Source organism: Argentina silus (genome assembly GCF_951799395.1).
Source record: "Argentina silus genome assembly, chromosome: 2".
Lineage (NCBI taxonomy): Eukaryota > Metazoa > Chordata > Actinopteri > Argentiniformes > Argentinidae > Argentina > Argentina silus.
Window position 1 is genome coordinate 17,814,934 of NC_139656.1, and position 14,782 is coordinate 17,829,715.

At 41.2% G+C, this 14,782-nt stretch overlaps 1 protein-coding gene across 1 annotated transcript; it reads right to left on the reverse strand.

The window, feature by feature from the left end:
* Positions 1-328: 328 nt before the first annotated feature.
* Positions 329-14,295, reverse strand: vstm2b (V-set and transmembrane domain containing 2B; the record flags this gene model as incomplete). Its single annotated transcript, XM_083691687.1, has 4 exons — positions 14,114-14,295; positions 13,375-13,404; positions 12,099-12,495; positions 329-417 (listed from the first exon to the last, which is right to left on the reverse strand). Exons 1-4 carry the CDS (start codon positions 14,243-14,245, stop codon positions 329-331), a joined length of 648 nt encoding a protein of 215 aa, XP_083547813.1. The 5' UTR covers positions 14,246-14,295.
* Between the last annotated feature and the right edge of the window lie 487 nt (positions 14,296-14,782).

A 14,782-nucleotide genomic window follows, 5' to 3' on the forward strand; every position in this document is an offset into this window, starting at 1 on the left:
CAGATACTATTTGGAAACTGGATGCAGCGTTCGGTGGATGTTGGTTTTGTGTATGACAAAGCTGTGAAGCTCTTATTCACATCGGATTCCATTTTTCATGCTTCTCATACAATCCATGTACATCCATATTTCAGACGGCTCTCCTATTAGTCCTAATAAGAAAAGCATTGTCTCTTCTCCTTGAATTCAGTCCTTTCTACTCTTTGCACTGGTTCTACCTCCTCAGTGATGTGCCATTCCGGTTTACACTTATTTTATATATATTTCCCCTTTTGTTGTTTGGTACATAAAGTGAAAACGTTGCGGGTTGTCGTTTGGTTGATGTCTCTTATTGGGCAAACAGGAAAGGAAGGAGCTTATGCAAGATGAGCAGAGTGATAAAGAGGAGCGGGTCAATGGTGGTGATGACTCCGGAACCTGGTGGAACAAAGACAACAAGAGAGGGTTGGAAATGTCAGAGAGAACTGTGTCGTGAATCACAGTCTGCACAAACAAGATACAAAATCCATTATTGTCACACAACTGAGGTTTGTGGAAATAGTTTTCAGTAGAGCATGATGGGGAGCTCTACATTCACCAACATATACAGCAATCAAGACAAAATAAGACAATACAAGACAATACAATACAATACAACATGTTAAATATGTCAAACTCCTAAATAGCTGTCAAAGAACAGATACTTTACAAATATTCAAAAACACTGCATATCATTACAAAGAGCAATGGAAACCTCGTGGCAAGGAGTAGGAACAAATGGGAAATACTAAGAGTAGCTTACTGTAGCTCATAATATATCGTATCTGATTAGTTGCATAAGCAGGGATGAGGTATGGGTTAATGTCTCCATATTACCTGGAACTGGCTTCCCTTTATGTCCATAAAGTGTCAGTGTCTATTTCTGGCGATTGTACAGGATAGTGGAAGAGCCTGGCTATGAGGAAGAGGGGACCTGGGTGAATGCAGCTCCAAGTCCCCACCTGACACATTTAATTTCCTGTTTGAGCAGTAGAGCGACTGCAGGGCTAAAAGCTGTTTCATTATGATGATGAACAAGGATGACTACACTCCCAGATAAACAAACCCTGACACATGCACACACAAATACACACACAAATACACACACAAATCAAACACAGTTGCAGGAACACACACACACACACACACACACACACACACACACACACACACACACACACACACACACACACACACTCCAACCAACAACAACAAACAAAAGGCAGTGCCAGATGTATTCAGCTGAACACACACGCACGCACGCACACACACACACACACACACACACACACACACACACACACACAGAAACAAGCGTAATGAGTCAGTGTTTAACGAGGCTGGAGCTACTGTGGCATCTCCTGTGTGAAGCAGCTGTCTGTTTTTCATGCTTATGTTCTCCCCGGGCCACGCCCCCGTGCACATCTCTACACCCAACCCTCCCTCCCATCATCCCCTGCCAAAAGACATGGTGTGTGCAGGGCACAGAAAGGTGAACGCTGTGACATGAACCCTACCACACACGAACAGGGCAGTACACACACCAGACAGTGCCTTACAAGAACCTCCTGGAGGGAGGCCAGCTGTCCTAATGACAAGAATCTCAGTGAGATCAAGACAAAATGGAGTCAGTGAGAAAGGGTTAGAGCATCTTTTCTTTCCTTATTCTTCCCTAAGTGCTGATTCGCTGATAATCTTGAATATTCATATTGATTCCAAAAATGTCTCCCTCCCCGGGCCTCTTTATTGTTCCCAACTTCCTTTCCTCCTACCCTCCCCCTGTTCATGTCTCTCGTGCTGTAGTTCTCTGGGAAGTCCTTCCTTTCTGTTTGTTTTTATGTTGGTGTCACTCAGACTCAGGCAATTACTATCTCCGTTGAATAAAATGAACCAAAGTTGAAAGCTCAAATAAGCTTAAATAAAGAGGTCAAAGATAATAATTCAATAGATAAACCACACAAATTGGCCTCAAAGTCCTCAAAGCTTCACCCTGACCATAATCCCTACTACGCACATTATTACCCTGTTCACCAATGTTGTAATACTAAGGATTTACTCAGACATCAACAATAAGAGGGTATTAGTCTACTCTCATAAAAAGTGTGACTCAAAATTCACAGAATTCAGCACTCGGCTTGAATCTGTCTTTGTTATTTGTTAACCATATATTTGATATTCTAAGTAATGTCTGTAAAATCATCTGTCTGAATGTCACCCATCAGAGTTAAATATTCCTCCAATGGATGAATAATATGGTGAAAGTACCAGAAAAAGCACTTAATTGAATTTAATTATGGGAAAACCTACTATAGCTGGCACGTTGCTTTATTTACCTAACACGTTGTTTTATTTATACGTAGAACAGCGAAGTGCTTAATTTAGCAAATGTGTTCATTTACGCACAGAAAACAAAGTGGTATTATCTTTGAACCCTATTAGTTCCAAGTATTCTGAAAACAAAACGTGGATATTTAAGTTAAAATATCCACTTATAGGGTAGGTTTGTGGGGATTTTGGAAATGGATGAGGCCAACTGCATCAATAGTCTATTTAAAAGTCAGTTTCAAGCTCATTAGGGAAAAACTGAGGTAGAAACAATACACAGTTAATACAGTGGGAAACACTTGCTATGAATCATCTGCATGCTACACGACATGCACTGTTTGCAGGATAATGACTGTAATTAGCAAACCAGCGTTGTAACGGTGGCTATGGTCCAACAGTTGATCTCTTTCTCTTTCCCACCCTCAGCCTAAATGTAACTACAACTGTTTCTCCACTTTCATCATTCTATTCAGATGTGCTCTCCCCCCCCCGCCCCTCTCTCTCTCTCACTCTCTCTCTTGCCTAAACTGATCTGTGATCTACAGTCAAGAGTGCTCTAGTTTCCGATAAGAGACGATGAGTTTGAGCATGTGCCATCAACTCCTAAACCTGGGTTGTGTACGGCAAAGGTTGTGCTATAGCAATCAAATATGAGCAACTTAATTTGGGCAAGTTCAGTGGTATACCCTATGGGATAATAAAGATTGACTTGATTTGACTTGTAATAGTACCTTCTTCAAAACGTTCTCTTGCCTTTGCTCTGAGTGTGACCCAAGTTGAGCCTTTGGATATGAGAAGTACAATCTTCCAATCTAGTAGATTGTAGTGCTGTAGTAAAATGACAGAGACCGAGTAGACCGACATTATAAGCAATGACCATTGGCATGACATAACTGCTATGTAAGGCTACGCAATCTGCAAGGCAAGAGTAGCTGGGTATGACAAAAAATCTTGGAAATAACATAGAATAGGAAGAAAGACAAGGGACTAAGTTGTAAAGAGAGGGATAACAAAGGATGTATGTAGCATCCTGGAGAGGGGACTATTGACTGTGCTTGGCGAACAAAGGAACTGTATGCACAATGACTTTTGGCTTTGTTCCATGTGGATACACAGATAAAGAAAGAGTACAGTATTTTCTCTGTAAGGCACCCTCCCGATTCCACCCTCATGGCTGCCCCAGGTTCCAAAGCCAATGGTCTCTTTTGTGATAGGAAAGTTGAACACTTTTAGGCTTCCTCAAACAAAGGAGATAAAAAGCCTTGGAAATTCAATAAAGGCAAAAAACTTGTCTCAACCACTTGATTCAACCCAGCCAGCAAAAGGAGAATGGGCTCCCCCTTGGAGCCCTGTCTTTCTAAAGGTTTTTACCAATTGGGGAGTTTTTCCTTGCCTGTCCCAAACTATAAAAATATATACCTTAAGTATATTGAAGTATTATATTTCTAGTATACTGGAGTTTGAATATACTTAACCCTTGTGTGGTCTTCGGGTCAAATTGACCCTTTTTAAATTTTTACCTGAAGAAAAAATATACAAGGAAACATTTTTTCAACCTGAAACTCCATGGCCTTGGCTTATTTACTGTGAAGAACATGTCAAAGAAAAAAAAATCATTGAGTGCACATGCTACACCCCCCCTACACATTTATGTCCTTCACAAGGTCTTCGGGTCAATTTGACCCACATATACACAGAGACACACAGACTCACAGAAACATGCACACACACACTCACTCACACACATACAAACACACACACACACACAGAATCTGCACAATGTTGTTACAAAACATTCTGGGAAGCCAGAGGGAGGAGACCCTGAGAGACATCAGGGGACACGGGTGGTACTGGATATGTCACAGGGCCTCAGTGGCCACAACATCACTTGGGATAATTTTTTCACATCGTACAGCCCGGGACAGGAACTTCTCAAAAGAAAGCTGACAATGGGTGGAACAGTCAGAAAAAATAAGACAGAGCTCCCACCTCAGCTTCTAACTGTAACGAACAGGCCAGTCCATTCCTCCCACTTTGTGTTTACGGCCAACATGGCCCTGGTATCCTACATACCCAAAAAGGGCAAAAATGTGATGCTTATGAGCACTGGTGACACCGCACATACAGAGGAGACAACATGTGCCCAGGAACCCAGCTTCTCTAGCCATAGTGAGGCGGGTGGAGGAGGCTCCTGCTGTCCCACCTGCACGACCCACACAACCACAACCTCCAGTGCCTGAAGTAAGTGTCCTGTTGTTGTTGTTGTTTATGTGTGCATGTATCTGTGTGTGTGTGTGTGTGTGTGTGTGTGTGTGTGTGTGTGTATGTTTCTGAGTATCTCTGTATGTATGTGGGTCAAATTGAAATTGACTATTAGAAGATGTGGTGGGAAAAAAATCCTGAACTAATAAAGTATTTTCATTATTCTAGATTGCAGCTGGTGGCAACAAGAGGAAGCACAGCGAGGTGTGTGAACCCTCAAAGGACTCAAAGACACAAACCACATGCAGAAACTGCTAAAAGTACATCTGTAGGACACATACTCTCAAATTGTATGTATCCAATATTATTTCAGAATTGTTTGAAAGATGTATTTTTCAGTGTACTGTATTTCATTGACAGTGAATAAAGCAGTGTACATTTCGTTCATGTTTTGTGTTTCTATTTATTGTAAATCATCTCAAATTATTTTTGAGACATTTTTGAGAGATGTATTTCATATCCAGTGACTAAATCGATCTAAGTTTGGTTCTTGTGTTTCTATTGTCGTTCATCACCTGTATTTGCTTTTCACAGCTTTGATTATAATAAGATAAAGATGAAAATCAAATGAGAATATCTCCTCAAAAATAATAAACATCAATGAAAACATTGTTTCATTTCAACTTTTCAGAGATAAGCATTCCACCCAAGTCCTTATTATAGCAGATTTTTTACATAAATTATAACTTTATCACAAAAAACGAATTACACTTCCACTGTTAAATATGATCTAGCAGAGATTAATTGCAAATATTAATCATACATGTTATCTATATTGTTTGGAATTGAGATAAAGACAATATATGTTAAAGAGTTTTGAATGGAAATTTGTATTTTTGTATTGCTTTTAAAGCCCCAATAATGTCCCGGGTCAATTTGACCCGAAGACTTCCAAAGGGTCCAAAAAGTGAAGACAATACGAGGGTTAAATATCTTAAATTGTACTTAAGTTGCATTTAATATACTTAAAATTGTAAATTATGTAGGTTTTTAGAATATTAAATATACTTAAATATGTAAAATGTACCCCTCTTAATTCATAGTATACTTAAAATAGATTATGTGAGATGCACAGTCAACCCACTTAGAATGTAATCTTAGTCAAGGCTGCATATTTCTGTGCATACTTAAAGTACACTTCAATTAGATTAGAAATGCATTATTTATGTTTTTATTTTTTATTTTAATATCCAACCGTTATTCATTAATTAAGTCCCATTGAGGTTAAGGGGGGGGGGCATTACATGATGTCATGCATCTCTGTACCCCTTGCAGCAGGTTAACTGCTAAGCAAGGAGGCCCTTAGGCTTCAGACTTGTGGGGCTCAATGGCATACATTATCATAAGATAGCAGGAATCAAAGTATACAAAACTGAAGGGTAGCACTGTTAATATTGTATCTCAAAATGAGAACTGAACCCAGTTGATAACCAAACTGTAAATTTAATTGAAAACCAAAACTTAAATTTCAGACAAGAATTACATGAAATATACTAAATGGATATTAATATTATATTCTAAACATACTTCAGGGATCCTTTTAAATGATACTAAAATGACCCATCTTAAAAAAAGGTTATACTACCAATGTTTTTCTTCAAAGTTGTAACCTAAAGTATTTATTCACAGGCCAAGACAACCAAAATCTAATCTCGACGTGTAACTGCAAGTTAAAAAAGAAATATACTATTTTTAAGTGCATATTTACTGACACGACATTCAAGTATACTTTTCGGAAGTATACTAAAGTACAGATTAAATTACATGACAATCAGATATACTTTTTGTAAGTATACTAAATTACAATTTAAAATACATGCTGTATGTATATTAAAGCACCATTTTAAGGGCATGAAATCATAGTATACTTTGAGTAAGTACACAGGGGTACAAAGTCAGTAAGTATAGAAATAAATGAATATATTTTAAGCTTATTATTTGTGCTTTTAATCTATTTTCAATACACTTAAGTATACTTTCTTTTCACTTGGGTGTGCCATTGATTGCTATTGGAGGGTTATACTCAGGTCACCAGTGAGCACTTTCTTACAAAAAATGTTTATTTGGCTTTTTTACTATAGGAGAACCCTTTGAAAAAACATTTGTGATGCAATGTAGAACCCTCTCTGTGGAAAGGGTTCTACATGTAACCAAAGCCTCTTTAAAGGTAGCCAGTTCACTCTGCCTCCATCTTTGTGACACCTCTGTGGGCGCTTATTTTCTATAAGGAGACCAACGCTGTTTTTTTAGACAGGTCGCCTATGGGAGGGCAGGACAAAAACTCCACAAAAACTCCTCTTATTAGATTTTGTTTTTTCATATCACTGAAGTGGGTAGAAACATTTTGTACGGTCATTTGATCGTTAAAAGTTGTTGCAATGGCTTAAAAATATACTCTATTTGGCTCTGTCCTAGCCTTCCTAGCCTCCCGCTCTAGCCTTACACAGGTGTTGCTAGGGAAATGGCGTGAAAAAGACAGAATCCTAGCAACGCAAACCTAGCAACGACAACTGTCACTAACGCTAATCTATAACTGCATGGTAATTGGTCAGACATGTATCCCCAAGTGAGACTAACACCATCTTCCCCGTCTTTCTCAAAACCATTAGTAAAGGGAGTGGCATATCTCTAATATATAACTAAAGACTTATTCAAAGGGACAAGCTGAACAACCAATATTTTTGATTGAAAATGTTTTGATTGATTGATAGATTGATTGATCATCAGCCATATGAGGGGCCAACTACAGTACCATTGTTCCCCAGGACCTGTAGGGTATTACTCTTTCCACTCAACATTTACTCTACTTACACTTCTATTTTCACCTTTCTCCCTCTCTCATTGTCTTTGATGAGCAAGGCAGTACAATATATCTAGATGGTAGAATAGAGTGCTAGAAATATCCCATATCCCTTTTCAAGCTATTACCCGGCTGTCACATAGATTACAAACCAAGCACATGGTCTCTTTTCAGGCAAACAATCAGCAGAAGTCACTCAACTCCATATTGGGAGACATGGAGTGCCTCCCACACAGTAACAGTTTCCACTGACAGTTACCTAACACTTGTTCTATTTGTCCTCCGAGTGGAGACTGACAACTGAAAAGCCTCATCAGCCTGTTAGCACACAATGGCCTTACACTTCAAACTAATATAGCCCACTCTTTCGTCTCATTAATTACTTCCACAGAGGTACACACAGGAAGGAGGACATTTTCCCACATGTCCAAGATGTAGTTTATATTCAAATGTATTGAGACATTTGTAAACTGTGAAACAACTACGATGGATTCAGACAAATCAAAGGTGATAATTCAAGGCCTGATTTACAGATATGTGCATGCAAGCACGCACACACGCACACACACACACACACACACACACACACACACACACACACACACACACACACACACACACAGGATGAGGAGGAGATAGTCTGGCTGTTTCAGGAGGGATTTAGACAGCTGTCCAGCCAGAGACAAACACACTTGCCAAGGGATACCAAGGTCGCATGGGGTGACATGCAGTGTGGTGCATTGTGGGTATAGGCATATTAGAGCCTGAGCTCACACACATCCCATGTCTGGCTGTCCTGTTACTGTATGCCATCCTCCCCCCACCATAACCCTCGCACCTGCCAAGTCATGGCTCCATCACTGCTCAATGCACATAGTGTTTAGTATTCTCTGGCCTTGCTGCCTCTCTTCCCTTCACTTTCATATCCTTTTTTCATACCCTTGCCCATGTTCCTTTCCTTTCACTTTCTCTCTCTCCCTCCCTCACTTTCCCCTGTCATAAATACATCCAATAGCCTTTTATGTAACTGACCTATCAACTCCACTTGTATTTCATCTAATCTGCCTGGTCACAGCAGTTATATTGCCTGGAATATTTAAACTTCTAAATTCCCCTTTTAATCGAGCAGTCAGCACTCAATATGAATATTGAATGCAATTTGAATATTAATATTCCATTAAATTCATCTTATTATGTATAAATTATCAATTTTCAGGCAAAAGCAAATGTTTCCCATTCAATCCAAACTGTATTAAGTGCATTTGAAGATTATTGCATTTGGGATTAATCTTCAGATTCTGTAATTGTGTGTAAAAAACAACAACTCCAAAAACCCAAAACAACAAATCCACTTCAATGTTTTAAATAGAGACCTACAAACAAAAACCTCATGAAATTGACCAACAGTTTTTCTGTTGCCTCTCAGGTATAATGGGCTAGAGTGACTGAATTCCAAGGGTGAACACACACCTCTGTGCATGTTGCCAGCCAATCCTCTAAGAATGCATGGTTATCAGACAACCCTCCATTCCCACTGTTAGCCACTGTTGCTCCGTGTGTGTGTGTGTGTGTGTGTGTGTGTGTGTGTGTGTGTGTGTGTGTGTATCTGTGTGTGGGGGGGGGTAGATGTGGGTGTGGATGTGTTATTTGACTTCCTGTGAAGCTGTGGAGAACAGCGCACAGGAGGTTTATCTGTTATCTCAGCAAGGCCACCAAACCCCAGATGAAAAATGAAAATGTGAGAGGCAATTTGAGACACCTGACAGTGTGCTGAGGGCCCGGCTTATCTGCCACACGCCCGTGGCATTTCCCCTTTAATATTAATTGTTTCTGCCACTCAGCCAGATGACATTGCAGAAAAGTGACAGATGCACGCATTTCCGAGAGGCGGGCAGATCCGATTTTTTTTCTCCCCTAGCTATCGTTATTGTGGTAATACAGGAAAGGGGGCAATCTTTCAAATATGCCAGGGTGCTTTTTAACCTTCACAATTTGTTGACAAATATGTTGAAGGGTTCACTTAAAGAAAAAAAATAATAAGAAAAAAGCCAAGACAAATTCTGGATCCGTCCGTCAATGTAGAAGTGTCAGTGAGGCACTTACTGTATTTGATTTAGGCTGGCAGAGATACATGAGACACCAGCCAACCAATCTGAAGGATATACTGTATCTGCCCCTCAGTAACCAGCAAAATACTGTATAATACACTGCATCTATAATCAACAGTTGTGCTTTCTCCGTCCTGTATAAACAGTATGAAGGCAGCATGAGGCACATATGAACTAGTGTTTTCAAGGTCTCTTGTACATTAGATTTTCCCCTCAATGAGACTAACCAAGATACATAAATGTTAAATAAAGAATAAAGTCAAACATGCAATTGCACTAACAATGACTGCCAGACCAAGAGCTCAACCATTACAATTTCACTTAAGAGCATCACAGTAATATTGATAATCAACACAATTTCTTTCTTAAAGCCACAGCCATAAAAGGCATTTGCCCTCAATTTTGACCTGAATTGTTGGATAATCAGAGAGAGAAGAATGAGAGAGAAGAGATAGGGAGGGAGGGAGGGAGGGAGGGAGGGAGGGAGGGAGGGAGAATCAGTGAACTGGCTGTGGTATTGTTTGGTTCGCTCGCCAAATGGCCGTCTTCCTGATTGTCTCGCTCCACTGAGGACATACAAGGCTGGCTGGGCATGATGATACACAGTGCCAGTCCCTAGGAGAGGGCATTCTCATGGCTATTCTCATGTCCACAGTCCACACACATGCGCATGATGGCAGCATCAGTCTTACAAACAATCCAACATGAGGTAGACGAGCAGGAATGTGGTTTCATTAGCTTGGTAGAGCTTTCATGATTACCCCTCGGTTGGCAGTCAGCTTTATTGAAGCCAAATTATACGAAGAGTTTTTAAGGCTAAGCCTATATGTTAGATACAATAAGATATGTTAATTAAAATATTTGGGGTACAAATTTGGCTTGATACCGTAACTCTACTGGCCAAATCCTAACTTGATTGACATACTATGTGTGTGTGTGCGCATGACTTGCATCAAAACACCCCCGGTGAGGAATCTGTTTTAGGAATAGTGAAGCCAAGCTGAAGCACCTTGCTCAAGGATGCAGTTGCATAAAGACTGCCTCTGGAGTCATCTCCTCCAGTCATGGCTCATCAGCCTTCTACAGCAAGGGGAGAACAGCCATGCCAGACATGCCACACCCCACATGTAGGAGCAACCGCACTGAGGATGAGAGACACTCCAACAAATAGAGATGTATCATATCGTATCATATCATATATATTGTATCATTATCGTTATCATATCACTATCATATCATACAGGGGGATCAGAGAACAGAACTAGGCTTCCATCTGGTTTCCTCCAAGGGCCAAAACCAGAGCTATGGTATAGTAACAGTCTAAATAGTTCCCCTCAGCTCCCAACACTAGTCACTTTCATTCTCTTCAACACACAGACATATAAAACCCTTGAGGAGACAAGAACCCACAAGAACAGGGCACCAAAGTGTATCACTAGAGGGAGGAGGCACTCCTATCCTCCCTAGTCACCCTGCAGGCCACCAGCACAGTGCCAGCTGCAGTCAGGAGAGAGAAGAGAACTCTGCAGAAATGCCTCCAGGCAGAGAAGTAAGCACTGTGTCCATGGCTGCTGCTTTCACATAGTCTATGTGCACACACAAACACTAACATCAATATATGGAATAGCCACACGGTAGCATGCACATAAAATATATGCATGCAACTTCCATCATACAAGTCCCAAACAGGCACACACCCACACAGATTAACGCTTCCCTGGTGCTGCACCACCAATGCGTCAACAGCAGCTGCGCGTCTGATTTGGTAGCACTGGCAAATTAAAGCCTTATGCAGACTCTGTGAAATTTAATTATTCAGGAGTGTGCTTCATTGATCAGCAGTGAGCCAGGCATACAAGATCGCCCTGTGTGTGCGCTTGTTCTCTAAAGGCTGCTGCTCCAAGTCTGACTCACACGCTGCTGTTGAGATCATAAGGATGTCCACATGCATCGATGCTGTTGGTCTGATCATCATCACATTATCATTACAATTTTGCTATGTGGAAGACTCTCTGATGGTAAAAACATCATGCACACACACACACACACACACACACACACACACACACACACACACACACACACACACACACACACACACACACACACACACCAGGGGAGGCTGGTGGAGGTAGAAATGAGAGGACGGTCTCATTGCATGGAATGGAATGAGGGTTGGTATCTAATGCGTATTTGCTACCAGTATAGTTGGACTATAACCTCTGTCAAGATTGAAGGAGAAACCCCCAATAGTGGCAAGATATGCCAGTTGTCCAACTATTATGCCAAGATTATAATATGCATGAGATCAAGAAACAGTAAATATCATATCTATAACTCACAAATAAAAGACTATCAACAGGTGTTAATCAGCATCACCGGATATTTCATGAGTACACAACATTTATTTTCATTGAATATCATGATATGAGTGTCATTTATCCATAACCCAAAAAGGACAACTCACTGGTCCAAATGACATAGGCTACTGCTGAGGATCAGACAGGAGACGGAAACACTCGCGCTACAGCCCAACATTGTTTTCATTCTGTGTCAAAGGGTGTCGCTGTTGCACTTCAACTCACCGGCTCCATGCTGCTGTCGGAGGATGGCCGCATTGCCGGGCCGAGGCGAGGCTGAAGACTTTGCTGCAGAGGTTGTGGTCGTCGTGCTGGCGGGAAGGGGGCCAGGTCCAGCCGGAGGAGGCACGCGAGGCTTTCCCTGCCCTGGCTCAGAGGTTGCCCGCCCTCCGGCCGGGTTGTTGCTGTTCCTCAGTGGCCATCTATTCTGGATGTGGGACACGGCCTCCTCGGCCACCATGCCATCGCGGGGGGTCACCCGCAGGCTAGCCTGAACCTTGTATTCCTGAGTCTCGTCAGAGTACAAGTCGGATACCCGGCACTCATACACCCCTTCGTCCTCCTTGCGTACCTTGGAGAGGCTGAGCCTGTGAGATATGGCGCTGCCCTGCACCCTCACAGTCTACAAGGAGACAGAGGGAAGAAATTGCAATACGCACAATTGAACCTATAAAAGGACAAGTTCGTTTCTGTATATCAACGTAGGCTACACCATTAATTACCACACTGCCAGGTAGGCTATCCAGCTCTTGGTCAGAGCAGTTTTAGATAAAGCCCTACAGCCCAAAAAGCATAGATGATGTTGATCAAACGCATGGTTCCGTTTCCAAAGGAGACATAATTCGCCTTTGGGCATGAGAACTCAATAAATCGCAGATTAGCGATACACGTACACATAGCCTCACATAGCCTAGATGCAATGCTGCATGCAGAACTCTGGATAGCCTACATTTACGAGGTTATATTTACAGGCCTGTTTATAAAGCAAAATTATATCGCTGAGCCACTGAGCTATTGCACAGCCAAGTGTGCAAGATGAGATCGAGTGGCAAAAAAACACAACCAGATGCGCACAAAGGCCTGCATATGAGTGGGCCCATGTGCCCATTGCTATCGGTACAAAATGCTATTACGCTTATGTTTTTTAACAGAGAAAAAACATATTGAGATCAGGCTACAAATCACTCATACATTATGACAATCTAAAACCTATAGGCTAGTATAAGCACAATTTTGCATAGAAAGGTGAATCTACCGATACAATACAAATATTACAAAAGCTCAACAAAACAAGATAGATTTTTTTTGAAAATGTACTTGTAATATGTGGCCAAAATTGTTGTAATTGATAATATTGATAATATTCATGAAACTGAACATGGCAGCCTTTATGCATTCATCATCAATGAATAAATAGCCAGTATGTATATTATAATAAACTATTGACTGCAAACACAGAGACAGGGGAATAAGGCTACTGTGCAGAGAAATTGACACTTACGCTTATTTTTGTGGCATCCTTTTGAGCGACCTGAAACCATAAAAGTGTCGCAAACATTACGGTCACATAGACAGAAGGTAACTCATTATAATGTTATCTGTTGTAATGGATAAACAGCAAATCACACTATTCACTACATTTAATTTTTTGTATTTGCACTTTTTAGAGGGTTTCCACATTCCAAATGGCTTCAAACCGAGTGCAGTGACATCAGCACCATGGACAGCAACCTTTGCCTTGCGCTCTCAAGATAAACGCCTTTGTTTTTCCCCAGTGCATGTTTAAAGTGTTTAAATGACGGGGGCAAATGCTACAGATGGGGTTGTTCCGATTGAAACTGAGGCACTGGGCGCGTTATCCGAGTTACCCTCCCCAACCTGACTTAAATGCCCAACAAGTGCCCTTTGTATTATAAAATGTGACGGCCCCCTCCACCCTCCCTTCCTCCCAATCCGCACATCCCCCACCTTATAGTGTTTATAATCTGCAGTATATCCGCTCAAATGCTTTTAGTTGGCAACCTATTGTAATAAATTTCATCAAACAAATAGCGGACAGAAAGAGGTCAGACATATGGCGGTGCCACCAAGATAAGCCAAATTGCACAGCCTACATCCGTAGGCCTATAGTAGGCTCAATCACTTTTGGTGCAACTAGCCAAATGCGCGCCTTTAAATTGAGCCTCTCGCACATTCCATGCCCCGGAGCTACCCTCGGGAGTCAGAGGGATCAGCATTACCTTGGCTCTGTTCGCCGGAGCGCTTATTTGCAGTTCGTGTGCAAGTTCTTTATTTGCTGTTTCCCTTAGATACCACCACTGGATCTCAAGTGAGAAAGGCGGTGATCCGATGGCCTTGAAGGCGCACGGCATCTCAACGTCTTCTCCCTCACCCACACTTACATCTTTGGGCACTTCAGTAAATGTAGCTACAGTAGCAGGGGGAGAAGACAACAGAGGAAAGATTAATATGAAGGGTGACAAATTAACAAAGGTCTGAGATGACTGAGATGACGTAGCTTACGTATGACACCTGAAAAGCCACTTAGGTAGCCTAATTCTTCTTCGTCTTTAATTCACAATAGCCTATATTTATATTCAGGTACAGCCATCATATCTAAAACATCCGCATTGACATTAATTCACAATTTAAGATACAATATAACATAATACATTGGACAAATAAGACAATGACTGAAATATATACTCCACTAAATACATGCGTATGTACCAGTATCCCTGGATTGAAACGTTCATATAACCTGTAACTCAACAACTAAACGTCTTTAGTCGATACAGTATGTCTAATGAGAGGACAAGTTGCTGTCCGTGTTTTAAGAGACCGTGGTCATCTACTATTTGCTCAGGCTAATTGATGACATTTTGACAAATAAAACAGCTGAAGCAGGA